This window comes from Xenopus tropicalis, chromosome 4, assembly GCF_000004195.4.
Source record: "Xenopus tropicalis strain Nigerian chromosome 4, UCB_Xtro_10.0, whole genome shotgun sequence".
Taxonomy (NCBI): domain Eukaryota; kingdom Metazoa; phylum Chordata; class Amphibia; order Anura; family Pipidae; genus Xenopus; species Xenopus tropicalis.
In genome coordinates, this window is record NC_030680.2 from 65,388,678 (window position 1) to 65,415,005 (window position 26,328).

At 38.1% G+C, this 26,328-nt stretch overlaps 1 protein-coding gene across 3 annotated transcripts in view; it reads right to left on the reverse strand.

Annotated features, from left to right (window-relative positions):
- Window positions 1-2,257: 2,257 nt before the first annotated feature.
- fbxo31 (F-box protein 31) overlaps window positions 2,258-26,328 on the reverse strand; it is a 33,479-nt gene continuing 9,408 nt past the window's right edge. For 2 of the 3 annotated variants that reach the window (XM_012961337.3, XM_012961338.3), the window contains 7 exons: window positions 21,135-21,211; window positions 18,529-18,696; window positions 15,307-15,381; window positions 12,755-12,864; window positions 9,931-10,084; window positions 7,984-8,351; window positions 2,258-7,180 (listed from right to left, as the gene is read on the reverse strand). In XM_012961337.3, the coding sequence (XP_012816791.1) occupies window positions 6,958-7,180; window positions 7,984-8,351; window positions 9,931-10,084; window positions 12,755-12,864; window positions 15,307-15,381; window positions 18,529-18,696; window positions 21,135-21,211 (1,175 nt within the window). In that variant the 3' untranslated portion in view covers window positions 2,258-6,957. 3 annotated transcript variants of the gene reach the window in all.

The window sequence follows — 26,328 nt, forward strand, 5'->3', positions numbered from 1 at the left end:
AATTACGGAAAAATCTCTTATCGGGAATACCCCAGGTCCCGAGCATTCTGGATAATGGGTCCTATACCTGTACTGTGGAATTTGTATTTTGATGCATATGGTTAAGCTCATTCTCTTTACCTTGAAAGCTACACTCATATATAGTGTATTTTATTTTTAACAAATATTGCTGCCTTTAACTAAATAACTCAGTTACTAATGAATTGTAATCAAGCAAATCCTCTGTTTATTTGAAGATGTAGCTTACAGACCCAAGGTGAAGCGAACCTGAATATTGTGTTTGATTCATACCTCCCTATTGCTATTAGCAGCATGTTTAAGCTAGATGCAAATAAGGATGGCAGAAGATTTTATAAATTACTCAGTTGTAATGTATTTGTACCAATAGGGGTTGCTATACTTTTTTTAGTGATAAGTAATCTAGTGATAAGTGATAGTAACATCTCTGGACATCAGAGAAGCCCCATGAATGGCTGCCGGCAGATATGGGGTAAATAAAAACATTACATGTAGACAAAAAAGTGTGACAATTATGATTTTTTTTAAAGGATTATGTAAAGAGATATCATAATTATATTCTTTTGTTTATGAATATGACCACTGACTGGATGGAATCTGCTACAATTCACTTTAAATGGAAAGTGACACAGATTGTCATGATTATCACTTGAAAATATGGCAATATGTTGTAATTATCAATGTCCGGCAGCTCATATTGCCTCCACAAGCATGTTGGTCAAGTTTAGGTGAGACACAGCTAGAATGACATGACTAGCAAACAGGGCTCGACCTCTGCATGTTTATTTAAAGCGATGCAATGTTTCGCAACGAAGCAACGAACCCCTTCGTCAGGCATGATGAAGGGGTCCACCCCCGAAACATTCCTTCACTTCAAATAAACACACAGGGGGCAAGCCCCACTTGCATTGTACCTGTTGTGCCGGCAAAACTTTCTTGCATTGTGTTTTTGAGGGTGCCAACCCTCTAGACTGAGCACCAGGTCCAAAAAAAGGAAGAGGTACGGGTGTGCTGGTGGAATTTTTTCGTGACTAGCAAACAGATTTACCATAGGCACAGACTTACTATAGCTTTTCAAATGGTTAAGCTTATGGCCATATTTCATAAATGCATTTGTATTTTGTCAACATTGATCTACAGATGGTCATTTATAAATATTAATGAATTGTGTGGCAGCTGTATTACAGGATTCCTTTACAGATATTATTTGGAAGGGATCTGCATTGGATTGCATTGTTTTATCTAACGTGAAGATTCTGAAAACAAAAATTCTGAAAAACAAAAACTGACATTTGAAAATAGAACAAATGTATTGGGAAATGGTTAATACAGAAAAGTTAATAAAATTATTTATTTTTACATCCTCCTAAAATGAGGTGGATTGGGTTTGATGCTTTATGTTTTTTGAAGGGGGACTGCTGGTGGCATGATGTTGCTTCTATAACCCATGAAATTAAAGGAATGCCTCTGGGATTACTAAGGTTCAATACTACATAATTTGCAGGTTTGCTCTATTTTCTGTTGTTTCCTTGAAGGTAGGAGCATGCTATATTCTGCTATAATCTGAGATTTAAGACAAACTGGTACATCCTAGCAAATATAAGATGAGTCTGTGTTTAAAGGCTCCCCTTCTCTGAAGACAATTAAGACAATACTCTTCTATCCACAAATATCAATAGCTGTAACAGAACTTGGTCTTGCACTGCAAGTCTTCCACTTGAAAATCATAAATTAAGGTGATGATGTCACAAGTGTGCCCCCTGCATGTTATCACCAATCTACCACTACATCTTTGCTTTACCCCCCTTGCCCAGTTATCACCCAGGCCAATGGTGGCAACCCTAAAGTTAAGTCACTGAAGTTACAGCTAGATGAAGAATCATAGGTATAAGAGATAGAGTTATAATCTTATGCTTTTGAGGTTGGAAGTATTTGGATCCTGTGTTCTAGGCAGCAGATTCTATAAATCCTAGGAAGTCCTCTAGATGTGGAGGCACTTGTGATGTAGAGAGATGGTCCTGTGATATTCCTATTGGATCTTCTGCAATGGCAGGTGTTGTGGTTGGAAATCTGTGACTACTGATTAGATCACAGAGGAATCATAAGGGACTTTGCTTGTAATTACTGTAACCTCCCACATATACTGATTACAAGCACTAACCAACAGTATCTTCAGTAAATAGTGTTTGCTCCAAATGGCTCACTGAAGGCCCCGCACATGGAAAGATAAGAACAATAGTTAATTTCACATCTTTTATTTAGAGCAGTATCTGATATATGCAAGGAGGTAGTGGAGGATCCTACCAATTCTCAATGCCAGCCACAAGGATACACCGCAAGATGTTGAGCTCAAGGGATTAGGTAATAATAGCGCTTCTTTAATTAAAACATTTTGCATACATATTTTTTTCACATTAACCACTACATATTAAACTGTCATTTTTATGAAAGTACCCTTTTATGAACATGTTTGGGGGCAGAGTGAAGCTTGGTTCAGGTTCAATAAAGGGCAATTTATTAGTGAACATCAATATGAAAATAAAAAGGGAATCATCTGCTCATCAAACAAATGTGTAAAGATGTATTACCAGGTATCTTGTACCATAAATTTGATTTTCAAAAATATAAAGTTTTCCCCTGGTTTGGAGCCATGGCTTCTGTATGATCTCTACTCACTTAGAAATATATATGACACTCATTTTGCATTTAATAATGCAAATATATTACTTAGTTCTCTAAGAGGCTTCAAGGTAAACTGCAATCATTTTTATTGATATTTTCATGTATAATAAATAAAAGATACTAGTGGCTTTTTTGGCACTCATTGTCAGAGCCAAGAAAAACAATTTAGCAGCTAAATGGTAATAAAGTACAGTAGAATCAAAATGTTAACAGCCCTGTCTGGAAACAACACTTGTCTTTGATATTCCATCCCACAGAAACAAAAGGAAAAAAAAAAAGAATAGTTTCAAGTAATAAACAGCTTAACAAGATGTGAACGTAATGAACAAGTTTGCTCTCAACCTTTGGCCATTGTGATACATTTTTCATGTGTTAGTTTCCCAAATCCTATAACCCAGTGTATTATCTACTAGATTTTGTAACAGTTAGGTCACCCATTATTATAGAATTGTATGAATTCTAATAGCGCTACTGACAGCTGTATACAGAATTATTATAACACAATGTCCTGTGGTAAATATACAATCTGATTCTGGTGTTTAAAGGAACAGTTCAGTGTAAAAATGAAACGGAGTAAAATAGATAATATGCGCAAAAGAAAAATATTTCTAATATAGTTAGTCACCTTAGTCTGGTTACACTATTTTCCATTACATTTTGGGGGGAGGGTTCCTGCCACTTCTCTTTTCTTGTTAAAAATTTATTTTGAAAATACCCGAAATTATTCTCCTTGACAATTATTGAAAAGCACCAATGTAGGCAGCTGTCAGCCACTTGTCGCCTAAAACCATTGCAGTCTGTGTTGTGTTGGAAAAAAATTATATGACCAGCTCTTTTACTGGCACTTTTAAGTAATTGTCTTGGAAAGAAATGCAGGGGTCATTCTTGACACTATGTATAATCTCTGTAAAGTGCTGCAGAATATGTTACTGCTATATCAACAAAGATTAATAAAAAGTAGTAAATTTGGCAAGGAATGCAAAGTAAAAAGTCAAAAATTGACACTTGTGCCAATCTTCTTAATCAATTTATAATGAAAAATAACTGACCTTTATGCAGATGCAAGCCTTTCTGTGCAGTCTGCCTGTCCTATTTGCATTAGACAAGTATATTTTCCAAAAAACACAATCAATAAGATCAGCTACTACTTTCCAGCTGATTACAGCAGTATTCAGAAAGCCCGGTGTGCATTAGCCTTAAATGCACTGGCAGGGATGTCATTAGTACCCCACGCAGATTAGATCAGACAGACCACAAAATGCTTGCATACCTGGTGCCTAAATTAGTGAATCTGATTCTTTTTAAAACTGCCTAAATAACATACAATAATATAAATAACAATATCTTAAAAGCGAACTGGAGATTAACTGTTCCAACAGAAGAGCTGTGCTAATCATTGTTTTGTTGGTTGCTCAGACAAACTGGCACATTGAAATTCTGAGGTCAGTTCAAGATTCAGTACTCTGGCATGTCTCAGAAAATCCCCATAATAGAGTTAGAAGCAAACTGCTCCTAAAGATCAACAGTACCAGTGTTGTGTGTAAACATTCTGCCAATCTCCAGACAACACTCATAATGGTTGGATATGCTGTTCCCTTTGTTAACCATCAGTCTGTTTCTAATACCTGCCCTAAAAGTTAGCAATAGGTAGTATCTCAACCTCTTGTGCTTGTATATATGACTTCAATATCTGTTAAATCCAAAAGATCTAAAACCTCTTCTACAGTTTTTGACTACTGTAAAAAGTTACAGGGTTCTAAAAAAGATGGGTTGATATATACTGGAGGAGAATATTTTGGGCTTCTGTCTGTCAGTAACTAATGTTATAGAAACAGAAAAGTTACATGCAGGGAGGCCAATATTATAAGCAGGACCAGTAACATCAGGAAATAAAAATGTCATAGAAGGGTTTCCACAAACAGTTCAGTATTTTAATTTATAGTGGAAATGTGCTGCTGTGGCTGTTAATGGGGACCTCTGGGCGCCGAAATTATAAATCCGGCATTGCGCACATTATACGGTTGCCTTTCTATTATTTAAAAGCATAAAGTGAGGAGGAGCTTTGACTCCTCCATTTCCTAATCAGCCAATGCAAAATGCTCTGCCCAGCATGGTGCACTGGAAGAAAAAATGTTCAAACTGACAGATATCCATAGTACATGGATATCCAATGCCAACAGTAAACATGTTTCCTAACCCCCTTGCCTCTGCTTTCTTCCTGATTCTCTTTAGCTAACCTTACACATAAAGATCTGCTCTGATCTTGCCTAATTAAGTAGTAAGGTGATATATTTCCATGCATCACACTGCATTAATTAACAAATTTAATTATCAAATTTAAAGATGCCAGTCAGTGAGAGATTCAGGGAGGCAAGAGGAAGGGATGAGATTTAACTACTAAAGGTTAATCTGCCTAGGCTGAATGATTCTGCCTGCTTCTGAGGGGTTCTTCTCAGGGTAATCATTTCTACACATACACAGTTATGGAACTGCTGCTGAAGGTGGCAGCAACATTAAGGTTCCACAATGGCCTGCAATAGAAGCATTGCTCTTGCTCCTAAGGAATGGTGAGTGACGGACATTTTACGTATTTTATTTTTTTAAACGTTTGAGTTTGATTTTTTGTTTTCTCACAATTCAAGTTTTTTTTTGCACTCACACCTCTGGTGGGGAAGCAATTTTAGCAGAGCAAAAAATATGAAAACTCAAGCCATATTTTCAATTAAAATTTTTTGAGGGTTTTTTTTTTATCGAGTCTGTAAACTCGGAATTCAAGTTTTTTATTTGAACAAGTTTTCCTTATTAATAAATAAGCGAGGATTCGATGTGCGAGTTTATTGGATTTAGAAAAACTAACTCGAATTCACAAACTCAAAAACTGATATGACACCCAGACAAGATTTTGATTTAACTTTTGAGAGAACGACAAACTGGTACCACAATTTAAATGAACAAATTTTATGTTTTGGTGTTATTTGTCCTTTACTATACTACTATGAAGGGGGAATGAGGAATTATTGACATAATTATAGTCAAAGTTTTTTGGGAAAAATGATTTATATGTTTTGTCTTTCTCTTTATAATGTTAAAAAGATTGGCATAACACTTTGTAATGTGTGTGCAGTTATTTGGCAGTGTATATTGATGCCCCTTGTACCACTATCATATTGCAGAACCATGTGACAATGTCTGTAAAAGTTCATAGAAAGGCATAAATAGGACTACAATGGTCACTTTTAAATCAAACCAGAATTTTAAATGGTCACTGTTAGGCCTATGGCACATGGACAGTTTTGCCGTCGCTGCCCTCTGGTGGAAATCAGCAGTGGTCAAAACGCCCATCTGTTTGTCACTGCTGATAATGTTACTGAATGTAACGCACCATGTGTAAAAGAGCAGAGTGTGACAGACTCATAACTGCTCAACATAGCACTGGTAACAAGGGTGTTGTGACCACTGCCTTTTTCTGCTGGATGGCAGTCAGAAGGTTTGCCACAGGCATTACAGAGAAGAGCCTCATTCAAATGTACAAAACAGTTCCCTGAAGCAAGTTTTGCTTTATTTTATCCCTGTGATGAAAGGCAAAGAGGCCGAATCTAAAACTTTTCATGCCAAAAGCAACATTCAGTGTCTGCAGACATTCAAAGGTCTTCCTGTCTGCTTGTCCACAGGTATTGAAACTTTTCTTTAAGATTTGCAGCCTAGATCTTCAGGTCCAAAACACAAGAGGAACCAGAATCTTCTTTGTGTTGGTCCAACAGAAAGGATCAAAATATTCTCAACTTCTCTCTTCAACATCCATTATAGCTACTCTTACAAACACATATTTATTTGTTCTTTACTCAACAAGGAGAAATAGCTTTATCATTTAGGATGATAAAAGAGGTTTAGAAAAATAAACAAATCACTTTGCCCAAATTGCATGGGATCTTTAGGAAGCCATGCCCTTATATTTATACATTTGATATATTATTACATACGTTATGTTAGCCTTTATATATACAATTATAGGGATAATTTGTTTAAAAGCAACAACTGAAATTCCATTTAACCTTGTTTTGTTGCCACAGGGCTATGCATAGCATTGGCCCTACTGCCAATTAAAGGGTTATATATTATTGTGGAAAGTACATGCATTGATTTTCGAGGTACCAAGGTTGGAATATTCTTTCCTTGATTATGAACAGTGACATGACCTACATCCAGTACTGCAGATTCACTGAATTCCTGACGCACTGCACTCCTTGCCCACACCGTTTAGGTTGTCCAGGATTGCATATTTTGGAGCATTTCTTCGAAGGCTTCTACAGATGGAGCTTCTGATTGCTGGAATCTGTCTCTCATCCGACTGTAAAGGCTAAAAGATTTTAACTCCAACCATATAAACCCGAAACGATCCTCATCAAATAGGATGAATAGACCTGGGGTCCGTTCAGGACTACTGAATCCATGTCCAGCAATGAGGCCAGTACCATAAAAGCTTATGAAAGACAGAAAATCAGTGAGTCATTATAAGAAAGTAAGAAAATATTTAAGTATAGGTTGCCAACAAAAACCAAAGTATTATTTTTCCCAGGACAATTCTTTTAAGTAATCAAACATTTATAAAACAATTTTGATAGTTTTCAGGGTGCTTTATAGCACCTTTGAAAGAATTTTGAACAAAATAAAAGGAAAATGACTAAGCATATACTTTTACAGCAAAACACTAAAAAATTTAGAAATTAATGAATATCCTAAAAATGGTAAAGTATGTTGGTGCTGCTTACTGGATGCACAGTTGCACAAATATAACTGGTCAAAATTAGTGTCCAAATGCTGGCAATGCATTTCAGACATGTCTGATGATTACACTGCAAAAGAGTGCATATTTTGATGGTGGTGTGACACTACCTTAATTTTTACATTTGTATATTTATATGTACTAATAGTATACCTCCACACACATTTCTATAGTGCACATATTTATATATGGTGTATACTCTAATCAGTTGGTCGCAGATCAGTAGAAACTTTTCATCACTTCAAGAATTTTTAATATTACGAGAATGTATCATAGCTATTTATGAAGTATTAATGAACAGAAGCTGCCAAGAATTAGTGCTTAGCTCAAGTTCTGCTAAGTGTCTAATGCCAAGCACAATGTTACAGCCTGCATTTCTCTACCCATGTTGTATATAAACACTGAATAAATTTGGGCCAAGAAATACATCTACCAATATGTGCTACAGAGTAAATCTTGAATTGGTAAAACTATACTGAAATCTTTAAGAGATTACTTACCACATTTTACAGCTACGAGGGTATTCCTCATTCCTAGCCATCACCCCAGTAGGGAGCACAAAGGACTGCACATTTGGGGGTTTTTGTTCTTCACCATCACCTCCATCAACTTTATTTGCATCTTCATTTGCGGGCCTTAGGACAGGTGCGGGTTGTTGAGAATGTTCTGCCTTATCTGGACCTGCCCCTCTTCCATCATCTTCTTCATTGCCTGTCTGCCTTTGCTCTCGGTGGATCTGTGCCTGGACGTCCAGAATGAGGCGGGACATCTCATCAAAATTTCGTAGGTGCTCTACATCAGGAAGCTGCACTGGCCGTGTTAGATCAACCTCTAGTGTCTGCTGACCTGCTGGAACATTGGGATCTCCCTAGAGGTACATAAAAATATTCAAACATCCAAAATAAAATGTATGCTCAAAGTAGTCATTCCTCAAACTTTATTTCTACTGTGTCATGTTAACTATAAGAACTATTGCCACTGTCACTGCACTAATCACTGCCCTGTGACAATTAATCTGAGTAAGCCAAACTCAGCATTTGCCTACTACTTGTATAACAGATAACTAGTAAAACAAATGTATAACGTCACAAGAGTTCATAAATTGCAGCATAGCTGAGTTGCTGAACATCACAGGACAAGGCTTAATGTTGGTAGCCTGTATCTGACTTCTTAAAGTGCCACCACCGATGAAACCATCGGTTTCTCATAAGGGCTGTAGACTATGCAATGGCACCTGATGTACCAAAACAAATGTAATTGCAGATGTTCATCTTTAGAAGTAAGAAGCATTAGTACAAAGGTTTTGGAAACTTGGAATTATTGCAAGTGTCAAGGTAATAGTACCTCCAGGGTTTCCCTACATCAAGAGGTGCGTTTATACAAGATTCAGAAGAGGAAGCAGGTCTGACACATTGGTGCAAAGTGCAAGTATAGGGAAGTGCAAGGAGGGATTATGAATGAAAGTATTTTTAATCAATTACAGCATTGCATGCAACAAGTTGTTTTTTTTTTCTTTGCACAAACACAATTGTGTCCGAGTTTGAATCTAAGTCCTTTGGTGTTCTTTTATTATATGCTATATTAGGTGTGTAATGTAACGCCACATGTAAATGTAGTATTTTAAAGTATTAATATGACCTTCACAAGCAAGAAAAAAATTTGCAATATATCTGCCAAGTACTACTTTGCTTTCTATGCATACTTCATATTAACTATGCAACAAAAGCAATATGGCTTCACCCTTGCCACTGCTCAACAGTGAATATGTAAGATATACAGGACTATTCCCCCCCACCCAAGCTACTGCCCTAGAAACAGGCCCTCAGGAGCCAACATAAAACTGACATTCCTGACTATGCCCAAATTGTATTTGACATTATGTTGCTTTTATAATGCCTAAAAAGACATTAAGTAGTTTGGGCATTTCTTTCTATAGCAGTAATACACACCTTTGTATATTTGAATTCAGGTATATATGGTGTTAACTGATGTACTTCTTGGCTTGACTCCTACTTCATAGACTTCACTGAAAAAAAATCTTTGCTATGGCCTTTTTTTGACCTCTTTCAGACAAGTCAATTGAGAATGCTTCAACCAAGGCAATCAATGTGACAGCTCCTATTCATATATTTTTGCAAGTAAATAGGTGTGTGCAAACAATATATAAGATGCTCTCAACACTATTTAAATAGATACACTTTGTTTTACCTTTATTAAGGAACACTGTACTAAAAACCAGCTAACCAGACTAGCACTATATGTAAGGGGGATGCCAACCAAATATGCAAAAAAAAACCCCCAGAAATGTAATTCTAAACAACATAAATCAAATACAAATATTAATATTACACTTATTTTTAAACGGACAGCAGTATATGCTTGTCCCTTGCTATTCTCTGCATGAATTCTCTGAACCACTGCATGTTGGTTACTGAGGAGGTACTCACTGTTATTTTGGTCACTTTGGCAATCGTTCCATGGAAGCTGAGCATGACAATCTCCAGGCCGTGGCTCCCATAGGTCCCTTTAAAGAATCCAGGATTCAACAGGTCATCCGGTCGGCTGGGTGGGTGATATATCCTTCGGTATGTAAGGCAATTGCTTTGGAAAAGGAGAGTTAAACAACACCATGTAAGCAATACAGTTTTTGTTATTGCCTACAAAATACTCCTTTTTCCTTAGTAAATGTCTTTAGGTACATGTTTGAGGAACATCAGAATAAAATAATACATAATAGATTAAAATATAGATTATAAAATATTGCTTAAAGAAAATTTAATAAAGCAATTGTGACTGATTTTTTGCATTTGAGACAAAGTATACAGGTGTACAGGAGCATACTCTGCTAACATTTAGGTGAAGAAAATACACAAAAGACACACCTTATAGTGCATACCCAAAGGTTCTGTTAAGGTATATGGCAAATGTTAAGATTCAGTAATGTTTTGTATCCCCCAAAAATGGGCATTACCACCTATGAGAATTGCATGAAAACACCAGCATGGAAGTGGTGGCACTTTTACACTATTTCCAAAAGAGTCCAACAGGCATAATTTTCAGCTTGTTAATTCTGAGTTTTAAGCAGAAAAAATTATAGCAACATGTACCATAGGCTTTTAAAAAAAGGGCTGCTGTGGATCATAATGTAAATGGCTCTATGCTTATAGAGATTCAGTCAAATCATAAATGCAGAAAAAATATGTATATTTCTACTTAAAGGAACAATTTAGTGTAAAAATGAAACTGGGTAAAATAGACATAATGCGTCAAATAAAAAAAAATTTCAGTATAGTTAGTTAGGCAAAAATGTAATCTATAAAGGCTGGAGTGAGCAGATGTCTAACATAATAGCCAGAACTTTACTTCCTGCTTTCCGCTCTCTAACCTCTTTGTTAGTCAGTGACTTTAGGGGGAGCCACATGGGACATAACTGTTCAGTTAGTTTATGAGCACACAGGTCAGATGCAAAAGCAAACTAACTGAACAGTTATGTCCCATATGCCCCCCCCTTCAAGTCACTGATTGGTTACTGACTGCTAACAGCTTAGAGAGCTGTAAAGGAGGAAGTAGAGTTCTGGAAATTATGTTAGACATCGGTTTACTCCAGCCCTTATAGAGTACATTTTCGACTAACTATATTGAAACATTTTTTATTTTGCAGTCTATCGATTTTACCCAGTTTAATTTTTACACTGAACAATTCCTTTAAGGCATACATGCCTGGGGGTCATAGCCAGAAAGACAATGGTTCCCATCATTAATGCTTCTGTATGTTTTACCAAATTTAATACAGAAGGGACTGATTTAGTTATTTTTCCCTTAGCTAAACCTATAGATTTATCCAGATATATTTTTTGTGATCCCTACACCGAATCATGTGAGGTATGCATAATTTGAGGATAGCTAATTTCTGTACTTCAATATTATTGGGTCAGCCTGCCTTCACATGAAGTGAAACACACAAATACGCAGGGAAACTTAGTTTTAATTGGTATAGTACAAATAATTACTTTTTTAAGGCTTATATCTTGAAAAAAAAATTATTAATTAAAAATTAATTTGTTTTATTTTCCTGCCCCTCATATAAATAGCCCTGTAAATGTTAACTGTTTTGCTGACTTTCTAAAATGTTAAAAATTGATACATTTAGAAAAACCGTAGCAAGTAATGTATTTGTTATAACAGTTGGTATTCTACTGCTAAGCAATGTATCAAATCGTTACTAATTGGTACTGACATTCTAGATTCTAACAATTTGATACATTGCTCAGCAGTAGCATACCTGCTTCCCCATGTCTAGTAAAGTTACAACAGATAGTTGCTAGGGTTTTTATAAATGATTAGGCTTACTAAGTTACTACTAACTAGAAATATGGGGGAAAATAAGTCCTTTTGAAAAAACTTTGTAAATTTACATAGCTAAAAACTTTAAAAAGGAATTACTTGTGCATTTATAGCATTACTTGTGTACTGATTGAAAATATGTTTGGTAAAAAGTAAACTGCCCTTTAAGGAGAAAAAAAGACCATACTGTCTCCCTCAGGCCACATATATAAAATACTTGGCATACATCTTTTGACAACATCTTCAGCAAGTATTAGTAGTGTCTACTGTAAGGGCACCCAAGAACGAGAAGGCATTTCTTAGCGATAATGTAAAGTAAAGTGAAAGGCATTTTTGGGACATTTGTTACCCACTGAAGCAAATACTTAGCGCAGGTATCAAATCTTCTTGTTTACCAGGCCCGTAAAAGTCATGTAGTTTTTTCCCAGAATACTTTTCTGTGTGTGGGAAAAGTCTAAACCCCCATATGTGCACAAGGACAGTGCTACACATCCTGTCAGACAGGCAATGGAAGCATCTGATAATTTACAACCAGTTATAACCAGTCACTGGGCACAAAATGGATATCACAGTACTCCTGTTACATGCTCAAGGGCTATGTCACAAATGGAATGTTTCCCAAGGGCACACTTTTGTGTCTTTTGGCCAAAATCCACCCCATGCCTGGGGTGGCAGGCGAATGCCATTGATGTCCTTAACTGTACACACAGGACAGTTGGAAACAGGGAAACTGAGACATGTGACATAGCCCTAACTTTGTAATTAGCATTGTATTTAAACCAGAATGAGCAAAATTAACATTACTGCTACACTGGAAAACTTGGTCTTAGTGGTCTTACTGCTAAAAGTTTGCATCATATATATATATCATGAATGCTCACAACCTCAAATTAACATAAAATAAGGTTTTAACTTTGCATAACTTACTCATATTGGCAAATGTAAATAAACTTCATTAGAATTAATTCCTGCATGTGCTCGTGGAAAATATCTTCAAGGGTTCTCCCTAGATCTTCCCGCAACCATGTCCTGAATTCCTGTGAATACAAAGACATCATTTTTTATTGAACACAGTTCATAGTTGGAATTAGTGGCACATGGGTAATGGGTAAAATAAAAGACTCTGACTGAGGTCAAGTCTGAACTCTCTTCCATGTGACTTAAAGGACATGTCAACCCCAATAATAATGTTTTGCCTAATAAAAGAAAACATCATTCTAAGCAACTTTCCAATATGAAGTTATTCAATTTATTTAGTTCATTAAAAGTTATTATGTTGGGTTGAAAAACCCAATATACTGTTCTCCGACAGCTTATTCTTCTGCTTTTTCTTCTTCTCAGCACCCCCCATATTCTAAATGCTACTCCTCCTAAATTTTTAGGGGTACAAGACCCAAACTCAGCACACTTCTTCCCCCTATAGCGGAGCGGGTTGCTTGTGTTTTCTAAGTGATCCCGCCCCCGTCTTTTTGTGGCGCCGCTCCGAACACCCCAATCTTACAGCTTTGAGGCTACACTCCCCAAACTTGAATCACATACTCATAGGGTCAGCCTGAATGAAAATATGATGATTGTTGGATGCCCAAACATGGGCGGAGCTGTGAACAGCCAATCAGATTTTACCTATTGACTTGGTGGAAATTCAACCTGCTGCCATTCTCACAGTATTAACCCCAGGGACCCCAAACTTGTCACAGTTGCTCAGTAGGGGACTGCAGTTTTAGTTTTGAAAAAGTGGGTGGAGCCACCAATAGCCAATCAGATTTCACCTATTTACTTTCAATGGTGAAATGTAAAATGCTGTCAGTCCCACAATTTTTATGCCCGAGTCCCTAAACTTTGCAAAGTTGGTCACTGGGGGACTGCAGTTCAAAAATAGGAAAAGTGGGTTGGGCCACTAACAGCCAATCAGATGTCATCCATTGAATATTTTGGGGTTAAATTTAAAATGCTGTCATTCTCACACTATTTATGCCAGAGTGCCCACTGTTTGTCATTGGGTGACTTCGACTCAAGGTTAGAAAAAGTGGGCACACCCACCAACCATCAATCACAATTTACCTATTGACTTTTATTAGTTTAAATTTCAATGTATGCCATTCTTTAACTATTAATCCTAGGGTCCCTAAACTTTGCCGAGTTAGTCACTGGGTAACTGCACTTCCAGGTTAGAAAAGTGGGCAGAGCCACCAACCGCCAATCAGATGTCACTCATTGACATTCAGTGGGGAAATTTAAATTGCTGCCATTCAGACACAGGGTCCTTAAACTTTGCACAGTGGTTTTTGTGGTTTTTACTATTTAACTGTGGTCCAAGGTTAAAAAAAGTGGGCAGAGCCAACAACTGATCAAATTTCATTCAGTGACTTCACGTTTTTCAAACCAACATGAAGTTTGTTCTCAAATTGCTATAGAAAGCAGCATTTGCTGAACTCCTGGTTACTTTTTAAACAATGTTGCAAAGGAAGGAGACTGGTCCTTCAGCAAGAGAGGTCTGTCGGTCTGCTGCCTTGTGTTACATTGTTTCAAAAGTCAGAGCCACCAGGACAGAGAGAAGAAAAGGACAAACACTGCTTTTATTAGGAATTATATATACAAATATCTCGAAAAACTGAACTGAAAAAACTTTTTGAGTAATGTAAAGGTATTGCAATCAGGCCCGGATTTGTGGAGAGGCCACAAAGGCCCGGGCCTAAGGTAGCACAAATTTGGGGGTGGCATGTTGGCCTGTCGCACCAAAATGTTCAACTTTAGCTCCCATACGGAACAATGGGGACTTCTCCCCCACTACTCCATATGCAAGTGTAAAGTCCCGTGCATGCATGTGCGTGGGGTGCTTTTCGCGGGCACGTGTTCACGGGGGTGGAGGGGGGTGGTCTAGGGGCGCCCGGATTAGAAATCCAGCGCTGATTGCAATTATGAAATTATGCAATTATTTTATACTTGCAGTTGTATTTGGCCTCACTTTTACAATCCGCCAATAAATTGATCGATAGAAATGCTGATGTTTCAATGTTGCCAACTATCAGTAAAAGTAATAATGTTATTGCTTGGCTGTATTCTGTAAGAATAGGTAAAAACTAAGAAAGTTTTATCAAAAACGTCTATGTAAATACAGCCATAAGCACTCACTGCTTATGAGTTCTCTATCAAAAGAAACACAGGATTTCAGCATTTCTGTGAGTGCTTATGGCTGTATTTACATAGACCTTTCTGATAAATCTTACTTAATTTCTACCTTTCCTTCTCCTTTCAAGGGGTAGTTCGCCCTTTAGCAACTTTACAGTTTGTCTTCGTTTTGTATTTTTTATAGTTATCCTATTATTTGCCTTCCTCATCTACATGAAACTAAAAGTTTATTTAAACTTGAACTAACCCTTTAAAATAAATAATTTTATCTGCCTCAGGCACCAATTATACTGATTGCGCTAAGGGGCACAGTAAAAAATACAGTACTGCATAAAATAAACAATTCATGCCTCTTGTCTTCCTCCAGACATCCGGTGATAATCTGTCTGTATGCACTTAGTAGAGAATTCATCTTTTTTCACAATCTGCACAAAAATAAAACAATGTTTAATTAAGATATTCTTTGCAAATGTAGTACGCATAGAGTAGTCAACTGCAAAATAAGGGCAAACATGTATACTTTATATCTGGACAGAAAATAGTGTTCAGTTTTCAAATTAATAATATTGAAATTATTAATAATAATAATGTTAGCACTATTGTGGAAATTGTAACGTACAACATATTAGAAAAAAAGGCATTGTTAAGCCAGGGCAAATATAGCATTGATGGGCCCCCACTGTTGCCTCTCACAAATATGTGGCAAATCTAGACTACAGCAGGTACAGCTGAAAATAATAAGTGGGCACTAAAAAACAAAGAACTCTTTATTCTGTGTTTGTTGCTGGAAAACAAACAAAAGCAGAACCTTACAACACACCTGCATGTAGCATACCACAATAAATAGTCTTCATTAAATATACCTGCTTTTTACTATTAATAAAAAATATCAAATTCAAATCTCAGAGCTTTTCCAGTTAATTAAAATAGGGGATCATTTCTGGTAGACTCTTCACAAAATAGTTATAGCAGACAAAACGGCTGATTCACTAAAGTGCATTAAAACGTGCGTTATTTATAGCATGCGTTAAAATTTTTATCGCGTCTAATTTTTCGTGTCTTAAGACATGATTCACTAAAAGGATATTTGCGTTAATTTATGCGCGATACTGCTTGCGTTATTTTAGTCGAGAAGACTATTTTCATGCGGTATTTGACGGAACGAGCACTAATCAACGCACTGCGTATAAACAGTTGCCGCGTGCAAAAAAACGCACGCCATGTTAGCCATACATGCCAATACTTTCAGAAAATGTACTGTACTGAAAATTACCATTTCCCTGCAAACTGAAGGCTGCATCACTCTTGGGCCAACATATACTTGAATAAATCACACCGCAGTCCATATTTTATTGCCAAAAGCCGCCTCAAGTAGGTGTTAATTTTCGCATAGCCTAATGCAATATTTAGCGCATCTAAGTGTTTGTGAATCATGCGTTAGTATTCATTTCTGCGTGCAAATTAACGCATGCGGTAGTGCAAAATTTAAAGGAGAAGGAGAGAAAAAATTTGAAACTTTTGGATCGGCGCACAATCCCTCCGAAGATTCGCCGGTGTTTGTAGTTTGGCGCCGACATTTTCAAAATCAATGACGTCACTTCCCCCTTCGCCTTCTCCTAATGCGCATGCGCAGCCTCGTGACCCCTGAAGTAACGCTGCAGACTGGCGCGCTCGTCTGTCAGCAGCAATATTTGCCATATTTGCACAGTAAGTTTGGGGAAAGAAGCGCTCAGGTTTTTTTCATTCTAATTGCGCTTGAGAGGGGCTATTAGTGTCAAATTGATTGATATATGGATATTATGGATATATGGATAAAAAAAAAATTAAAAAAAAAAAATAAATTAAATTATGTTTTATTTATGCTGGTTTTATGTGGGAGTGTGGGATGGCTGGTGGCTGTGGGCTGGCTGGGGATGAGGGACTGTGGCTGTGGGACAGTCGCTGTGGGATGGCTGGGGATGAGGGACTGTGGGGTGGCTGTGGGATGGCTGGGGATGAGGGACTGTGGGGTGGCTGTGGGATGGCTGGGGATGAGGGACTGTGGGGTGGCTGTGGGATGGCTGGGGATGAGGGACTGTGGGGTGGCTGTGGGATGGCTGGGGATGAGGGACTGTGGGGCGGCTGTGGGATGGCTGGGGATGAGGGACTGTGGGGTGGCTGGGGATGAGGGACTGTGGCTGTGGGACAGTCGCTGTGGGATGGCTGGGGATGATATATGATTATAGGATGGATTATAGCCTCAGGGAAGGGATGGGGCTGTGGGATAGCAGGTATACTAGGGAGAGATGGTGCCTATAGTAGCAGTGGGGGGGATAATAGCCTCTGGGAAGGGACTGGGGCTGTGGGATAGCAGGTATAGTAGGGAGAGATGGTGCCTATAGTAGCAGTGGGGGGATAATAGCCTCTGGGAAGGGACTGTGGCTGTGGGATAGCAGGTATAGTAGGGAGAGATGGTGCCTATAGAAGCAGTGGGGGGATAATAGCCTCTGGGAAGGGACTGGGGCTGTGGGATAGCAGGTATAGTGGGGAGAGATGGTGCCTATAGTAGCAGTGGGGGGATAATAGCCTCTGGGAAGGGACTGGGGCTGTGGGATAGCAGGTAGCAGCTTTCTGCTCTATCCAACACGATTTCAGCACAGCAAATGCAGCCAGAGGCACCGTGCAGCACTAGAAAAAACACAGGAGCATTCCGATTGGACAGTAGAGTGAAGTGGGCGGGGCTAAGGGGGGGGTCAAACTTTTCTTCAGAGACTGCAGATCTTGAAAGGAAAAAAAAAAAAAACGGAGCTCTCTGCTCTGCACTGAGCATGTCTGTGTCCTGGACAATCTATGTTCAGTGAGACAGGAAGCTGCACAGGCTTAGAGCAGGTACTGCATTTACTGACAAGACTTTTCCATGTCAGAGCCAGATTAAGCAACAGCACGGTGAGTTCAGGAAATATGTTAAGGACTGTGTTAAGGCTAAGTTATTGAGCTCATGTTGTTTTTAGACTTTCCTTGTCCTTTAACGCATGCGATATGCGACTTAACGCACGCGGTAATACTGTAGTGAATTGCGTGTTAATTTTCGCATCTATTTTAACGCAAAAAAGCATGCGATAAAAATTAACGCACTTTAATGAATCAACCCTAAAATCTCTAATAGTTGGCCCTAGGCAAATACCCCTTTTGCCAACTTATTAAAATCCCTTTCTGTAACAGAGCCAACACAAACTTCTCACTCACATCTAGATATTATAACTACTAAAAGGTTATTGTTACCATTTACTGTTATTGTTACTTTCTACTGTATTTAGTGGGTCTGAAGTACATTGATAAGGGTGTTTTGGATTTTCTTTTAATCAATATTTTTTGTTACTTCTGTAAAATGAACACTTGGCTAGAAAGTGAAAGGACTGGTTTATTTCAGATGCACGAGTATGCAGTAAAACATGTATGACTCTTTACTGTTTTGATGAATATTTGTCCAGTTTTATAAAATATGACATAAGGCAAGGAAAGAACCGAACGGTAGTTATATAAAATAAATATGCTGTACTTATATATGCTAAGCTGAGCACTGCAACACTTACCTGGATCTGGCCATTGTGGGGTCCTTTGTGTCCATACATACATTCTACTGTTGCATCATTCCTCTCCATCAAGTGAATTCTAAAAACAGGTTTCAACCTCATAGCTTCATCAACATGTGGATCATGAGGGGGAAGATACATCCAGCCAATAATAAATAAGCCATCTACCTGTGTATGCAACAGTGACAAATTTTCATGTACATTTGTGTTACAATCAGCAGTTTATACCAAATGAGCTGCAGAGGCATGTAAAGTTCTTTAAAAGAAAAAAAAAATGAAAAAGCCAACAGTTTTAGAATAATGGTATATAGGTAGGAGGGTTTGAAGGAACGCCATCAAAATGAAGAAAATCACTATGAGATGAGCAAAACAGCAAAGATTTAAAGAAAATGGGAGAGAAGGAAGGTGGAACAGAAAGCACAGAAGCTAAGGGCAGTAAACAGCAAGGAAAATGTAAACTGCTGTCACCTTGAAAGATTTAACCAAAATCTATCTCTAGTAAAAGAAAGGTATATTTTTATGCAACATTAATATCAGATTGGCTTCTGCTTTGTGTTGCTAGTAAGTGCCAGAACATGCGTTTCTGTTACTTGAATTATACCACCCTGTGCATGCTCCCTCAGCACAAAATGGAAGAAGTGCTAAAGGGTCAGGCTTAGCTGAAGGGGTAAAGTTATGACTCTGAAGGTACAAAGGGTCTTCAAAAACCTGGTATAACAGTTTTAAGGAATGTCCACTTAAAGTGAAATTGACACAAAAAAAATACTTTTCAAAATATGAAAGTTGCCTATAGGTCATGTTGATCGTTTCTAGCTGATAGGGCTGCTTGTGTAAGTAATTGTTACTTGATCTTCCTAAACCTGACTGCTTTGCCAACCTGACTGTCCCTTGTCAATCTGTCAGTTATAGCTTCTAATGCGAACAGACTCCTGCTGCACAAATATGGGAGCCCCCTCACAGAGGAACATGGGGGATCAGATAGGTAATATAAAAGCCTAAAGAAGTACTTTTTAGCAAAATTATTAAGCTCATGCAAAGACCATGTTATAATATATTTAAAAACCGTTTAATTTTAGGTATCAGTATCTCTTTAACATGGAGCAACAGCTTTTCAGTCGGCATTTAAACATTGTTTAACAAATTTTGGATTTGTACTGAATTTGACTATACTTTTTGGCTAAATTGGCCATGTAAATTATCTTGAGGAATGTAATTATATACCAAAAATCATTTATAAGAAGTCAGCAAGTTACACAGCACTTACAAAAATAATGGACTAAAATAAATTAGCAAGGGCTACAGAATACATTTGAATCAGAGAATAAATAATGATGGTATGAATAAAAGCTAAATCTGTAGCTCTAACCAGATGCTGGCTATGTAAAGACTTTGAAAACAAAAATACTTAATTTTCACTGATAAACCATAGCATGTATTTTATGTAAGATGCATTAGCAAAGTGCTTTAACAAAAAATAGTGGTTTACATAATTTAAAGGGGATCTTTCACGGAACAAACATATAAAGTAACTTTAATTAAAATTTTTCTGACATAATAGTTACTCTTATCTAACCCCCTTCTCAGCCCCTGCTCTAAATGCAGCAATGCGTCGTAGTATGTTTTTTTAAAACACATTTAGCTCATATTGTTTTCTTTCCCTTTAAAATAAAATTCTATTGAAAGGAAAGATGAGCATAGAATACTCATTCATGCTCATGAAACCAATCTAGTGCTACAGAGTCTCCTGCAGAAAATAATAAACAAGATTAGTTATGCTACCACATTTGCCAGTGCTGCACTAACAGTAAAGACACAGCTGCTCCTCCTGCCATATGTTTTCAGATAAAAAGCCAACGTGGGTGTAACTGCAAATGAAGTTTCTTGCATAATAACAATATTGTACTACACGAAATATCAATGGAACAGCCAGGCATTTAAGTCTATTGCTGGAGGGTAACATTTTCACAGACAAGATAAAGTATCTCCACTGGCAGCAAAAGAATATAGACATACACATAGGACATATGTGTATACATGAATATATATATATACACATAGGATTCAGGACACCATTTAAAAATCACCTGCAACTATTTAACAATTCATGTGGTTCATTTAAAAAGTATTATGTGATAATGTACATAGTTATACAACCTTGTGTTTATTTAAGACCTGCTTCACTGCACAATTTGAATGGTGTACATATAAAAAAATGTACCCTGTACAGATTTGTTATTGAAACATCTACTATACACAGCATAAAACAATTCATCTGGCTGTTTTATAATGTAGTTTGTGTATTATGTCATCATGTCACTTAATCTAGTCTCCCTTTGACAAAAAAAAAAAAAAAATAATACCCTCTCCTCATTAGAATCTGAAAGTAGGAGTGTGAACGAGAATGTTTTCCCTTACTACAGGCAGGCAACCTCTACTCCCACATTCCCCACTTAGTCTTGGATACCACACATTTCAGCAGCACAAGTAAAATTCCATCGGGCTGCACAAAGGATCCATCTAAGACTCTCTAACCAATAAAATATAAAAGATATAACAAAAATAGCATTTTTCAAGAGACCTTCCTCAAGCTGAGACTTGTTACTTACCACAACATTAAGCAGTCCTCCGTAAGGGCCAATATCTGGCTGCCAAAGGCCCAAGATATGGCGGTATTGGTGCAACACTGAGAATGACAAAACATAAATTGCTTATGTATGAATCATGTCCAAGTATAGACTACTGACTTATATTTCTTTGTGAAGCTTGCGTAACTAGAGTTTTCTGTGATACTTTGAGGTAAGAGAAATAACAATGATTATATTGTAAAATTGCCCAGTTAGACAAGTCAAGCCAACAAGCTGATTTCCAAACCATTTATATCAGCTTTGTTTCCATATTCCTAAAGGAAAAGCTCTGGATAAGACTGAGCACATCCAGATTTATTAGTAAAGAAGATGGATCCTCTGGCTGACAGCACTGCACAAGAAAAAGTTATAATTAGATAATTTTTTTGTTAGCAAATATAATTTAAGAATGTAGGATAGGGTAAAAAGCAGACATTTAACAAAACTTAACACTCATATGTTTGATTAGCAACTTTGAGTTGAGTTATCACTTTGTATGTTCAGCATTAAAAAAAACAAGTCAAATACTTTCAAGGATAACATGGAGCAACATTATTAGCATGGGTAATTCTGTGGTAGCAGCCTCAGCGCCACTCCCCTCAAAATTACTATTTGCTGCACCTAGTAATCTAACCTATCCTTATGGCAAAACTGACCCTGTTTATTAGTGTAGAAGTAGTATACAGGTCCTGCTCGTTTAGACATTTACCCAAAAAGCAGAGACTGAGTGGATCCAATTAACTGGACTTACACCCAACCCACGGCAACACAGATTTTTACCTTCTCGGACCCTCTATGCCACACCTACTTTAGCTTTACCAAAAACTAAAATTACTGCTTGCCACAAAAACATAAATCATAATAAAACCTAATAACTAAGGGCAGGGGACAATGGGAAACCTCTTTTTTAACCTATTACTAAGGGACGCACAGAATTGCCAGTTTAGGAATTCACTGAATCTGGTTGAATTTTTCCTCAATTTTGCTTATGTGAACATGCAAATTAGGATTCAGATTTGGCTAAACCCTTTGTGGTGGATTTGGTATTTAGCCACATCCTAAAATTATGGACTTGGTACTTTCCTAACTAAGGGGGTAATTTATCAAATTCAAATTATGGTATATATCTCACTAGTATAGGATTAAGGGCCTAACCTAATATGTAATAAAAGGCAGTCTATCCAGTAGCTGTAACCTATAAGAACCAATAAGATGTTTGCTTTTAAGCAGTAAATGCTAGCTGATGATTGGTTGCTATGGGTCCTGGGCAAACTTAGCATCTTTTATTACAAAAAATCACTAAATGCATAAGGCAAGTGTGGAAAGTTAGCACCAAAAACAAATTTTTATGGTCAAAATTTCTATTGTTACACAAATATAAAGAGAGAAACAGGCAGACCAAGGAATCACAGTAACAAAAGGCTAATCAGCACATACATAGATAGACCCAGGAACTCCCAGGAATAACATGCACAAAGTGACCAAAGGCCAAAAAAAATGCCCTTAATATCTTGTCATGACAATTTAAATATGCATTCATTTATCAACCTTATCTTTTGGTAGGTGTACTGAAAATAGCACTGAATATGTTGACTTGTGTAGAGCACTATTGTCAAACATCAAGCAATAATGTTGTTTTTATTGCTAGATGTCACCATATTAGAGCTTTAGATTTAATTTAAAGCCCAGCATTCAATATAGCATTTATTGTGTTGGCAGATTAACGTGATACTTATTTGACTTATGTAATGAGTCTGGGAAGAATAAAAAATATCTGACTGGCACATTATGGTGAATGGCACAAAATTGGAGAGAATGCAATCCTTCATATAAATTCTCCCTCACATAATTACATATACAGTTTCAGTGTTTGCATTTAGGCTGATGTTAATGTTTAAAGAAATCCATGTAGAACAAGGTAAGAAGGTCAAGAATGACTCAAGCAGCCAATTTCTACAAAGTGCATTCAGGCAAATCTATTTGGAAGACCTTAAGCTCTTTGTGTGTTTCACTTCTAAATGACACACACATCCTTGTGTCTGCTTAGAAGAAAAAGTATTAGTCATAGCTAGAATAGAAAGGGTTAAAACAAATCTTTGATACAATACTGCTCTGTGCTAATACAAATAGGGTTACCAGCCTTTCTATATTTTTTAGCTTTCTTCCCTATTAATAACATTGGCATGAAGTGTCATTTTCACTGGCTAGGTAGCAGCCCTGAATACCAATGTACAATGTAGCATGAGTCACACTCATCAGCTTTGTGCAGAAGCACTACAATTGTCTATCAGCCTCTGCTTAAATTAAAGGGCCACTATACCTTATCTTTCTCTGCCAATTTTATTTGTTATGGAAATAACAAGAAGTGGATCATTATTTCATTTTACCTATCACATGAAGAAGTAACTGACTGCACATGTAGTTTTAGTATTTTCTAAGCTTTCACTGTTTACTGGCTGTCAAAATCTATTTATTATACTGTGTAAAACAATAAATACCAAGCTGTGTAAAATCAATAATGAATTTATCAAGGTGTGCGTTTTACGCCAGCTGAATGTTGGATTTGACGCCGTTATTTACATAACTTCAGACCTCATCTAATCCATTAAAGTCAATGGGAAAAATTCAAGCAGCAAGTTTAAATTCTAGTGGAAGAAAAGTGAAAAGGATGCGGTGGGTGAATGGTGTACTTTCCTATAGCTGCTTCCACAGCTTCATAAGTACACTGCTTTTTCTAGACAGTGATGCCTGGCTGGTGGTGTGTGGTGTATTTTGTTGCCGTTTTCTTACACAGCATGATAAATAGGCCACTGTCTGCCACTGGCATCAAAGTCATCTAAGAATATATAAGGCAAAAATCTGTAGTCCTATTAGTTATCTATCTGCTTAACAACCTGCAAAGAGATTTTATATTAACTAGTAGTCTGCTCCAGGGCCGGAACTAGGGGTAGGCACAGTAGGCAGCTGCCTAGGGCGCATTCACTGGGGGGCACACATTAAAGAGATACTGACACCAGAAATTAAATCCTTTTTTACATCTTTCACAACATTGTCTTTGCAAGAACTTTATAATTTTGCCATAAAAGTATTTGCCTGATGCTTTTACATAACCTGTCTGATCCCCCATGTTCCTCTATGAGGGGGCAGCCATATTTGTCTGTTAGCATTGGAAGCTATAACTGACAGGCTGAGAATGGACAGTCAGGTTGGCAAAACAGTCAGGTTTAGGAACTTCGAGTAACAATTATTTACAAAAGCAACCCTGTCAGCGAAAAACAGGCAACATGACCTATAGGCAACTTTTTATGTATTTTCATATTTTGAAAAGTAGTCTTTTCGTGTCAGTATCACTTTAAAGGTGAAAGAATTTTTTTTTCCTTTTTTTAATTTTTTTTAGTAGTATTTTATTTGTTTACATTGACTTTAATAGAACCGCCGCCCCCAACCCCCCTCTGGCATGATGTGTGTGTATTTCCTCTCGGGACCCAGCCTGGAGCCCTCCCCACCCTTCTATTTACCGGCGCTTAGCTCCCTGTTAAAGTTGGCGCTGTGCGCATGCGTAATAGACAGTGGCGCGCCCATACGCATGCGCGTCATTCAAGCTACGGCAGCCAGAGGGACAGAGGCGCTGGGGTGCGGCAGTGTGTGGGTGTGCTGTGCGGCTCAGGGAAAACCATCCTGAGGCCTGAGCAGGACCGCTGGCTGGGAGTTTACAGGCAGGCTGCTTTTACAGGAAGTGGGGGCAATTCTTGATTGCTGCTGCTGGCACAGGTACATGTGATTGGGGTCAAATTGAGCGCAATTTGGATTGGCTATTTGGATTGGCTGCCTGCTAGCATTTATACAGTTTTGGGCAATATGAGGGATTGGCTGCTGCTGGTACAGATGGGAGGTAATATGTTGGGTGCTGCTGGCACAGGTACAGATGGGGGCAATATGTTGGGTGCTGCTGGCACAGGTACAGATGGGGGATACAGTATGTTGGGTGCTTGCACAGGTACAGATGGGGGCAATAAGTTGGGTGCTGCTGGCACAGGTACAGATGGGGGCAATATGTTGGGTGCTGCTGGCACAGGTACAGATGGGGGCAATATGTTGGGTGCTGCGGGCACAGGTACAGATGGGGCAATACGTTAGGTGGCAATATGATGGCTGTTGGCACTGGTACATGGGAGAAATTGGGGGGCTTATTTTATGTGGCATGATGATGGCAGCAAGTGTCGGACTGGCCCACCAGGATACCAGGAAAACTTCCAGTGGGCCCAGGTGTCAGTGGGCCCTCCTGCTCCTTGCCATAAATAAATGGAAGAATAGATGCTAGTATGTAAATAAAAGAGACTAGGAAAATAAAGAAGTTGGGTGAGGAAAGGAGGAAAAATAGTTTGGAAAGCAAGCCTAGGTTCTAAAGTTCTCTGTGGGGCAATACATGTGACTTTGCTGTGACTGGGGGGTAGGGGTGGTTTCTGCTGTGCTGGAACTGATTAGGTTTATGTGTGCTGTGACTAGGAGGTAGGGGCTGCTGTTCTAAAACTGATAAGGGTTATGGGTGCTGTGACTAGGGGTGGAGTGCTGTTTCATGTGTGCTGTGATTATTAGGTTTTAAAGGAGAAGGAAAGTCACAATCTATTAACCACACTATTAAATAGTACTACTATTGCTGAGTAAAAATGCTATATTTCTAGCTTGTCTAATGAAAGATTTACAGAGATACACTGCTACATTCTACATACTTGTTTCACTGAACAGCGCCGCCATCTTTAACATGCGTCCCCGTTGCCTCTCCCCCCTACCAGCACCGCTCGTGTCCCCGTTGCCTCTCCCCCCTACCAGCACCGCTCGTGTCCCCCGTTGCCTGTGTCTCATGCTGCTACTGCAGGCGCTAGGGGGAGCCTCCTGCTTGTGCGCATGCGCCGCCTACAGTTCTAAGTCCCCGAGTCTGGGGATGAGGAAGCATTATGGGAATCTTCTCTACCCAGCTCAGTGTTTTTCCTTACTGTTTGGCTTCAGATCTTCTGAACAGGTGAAATATGGGGAGACTTAAGGGCACTATTGAGACAACTGAAGGTATGCCTGCATTTTGAGATTAACTCTTTACTAGCCTTTCCTTCTACTTTAAGTTTGGGCTGATGTGCTGCCTGTGACTGTTTTGTGTGATTTATTATCAAAAAAATTATAA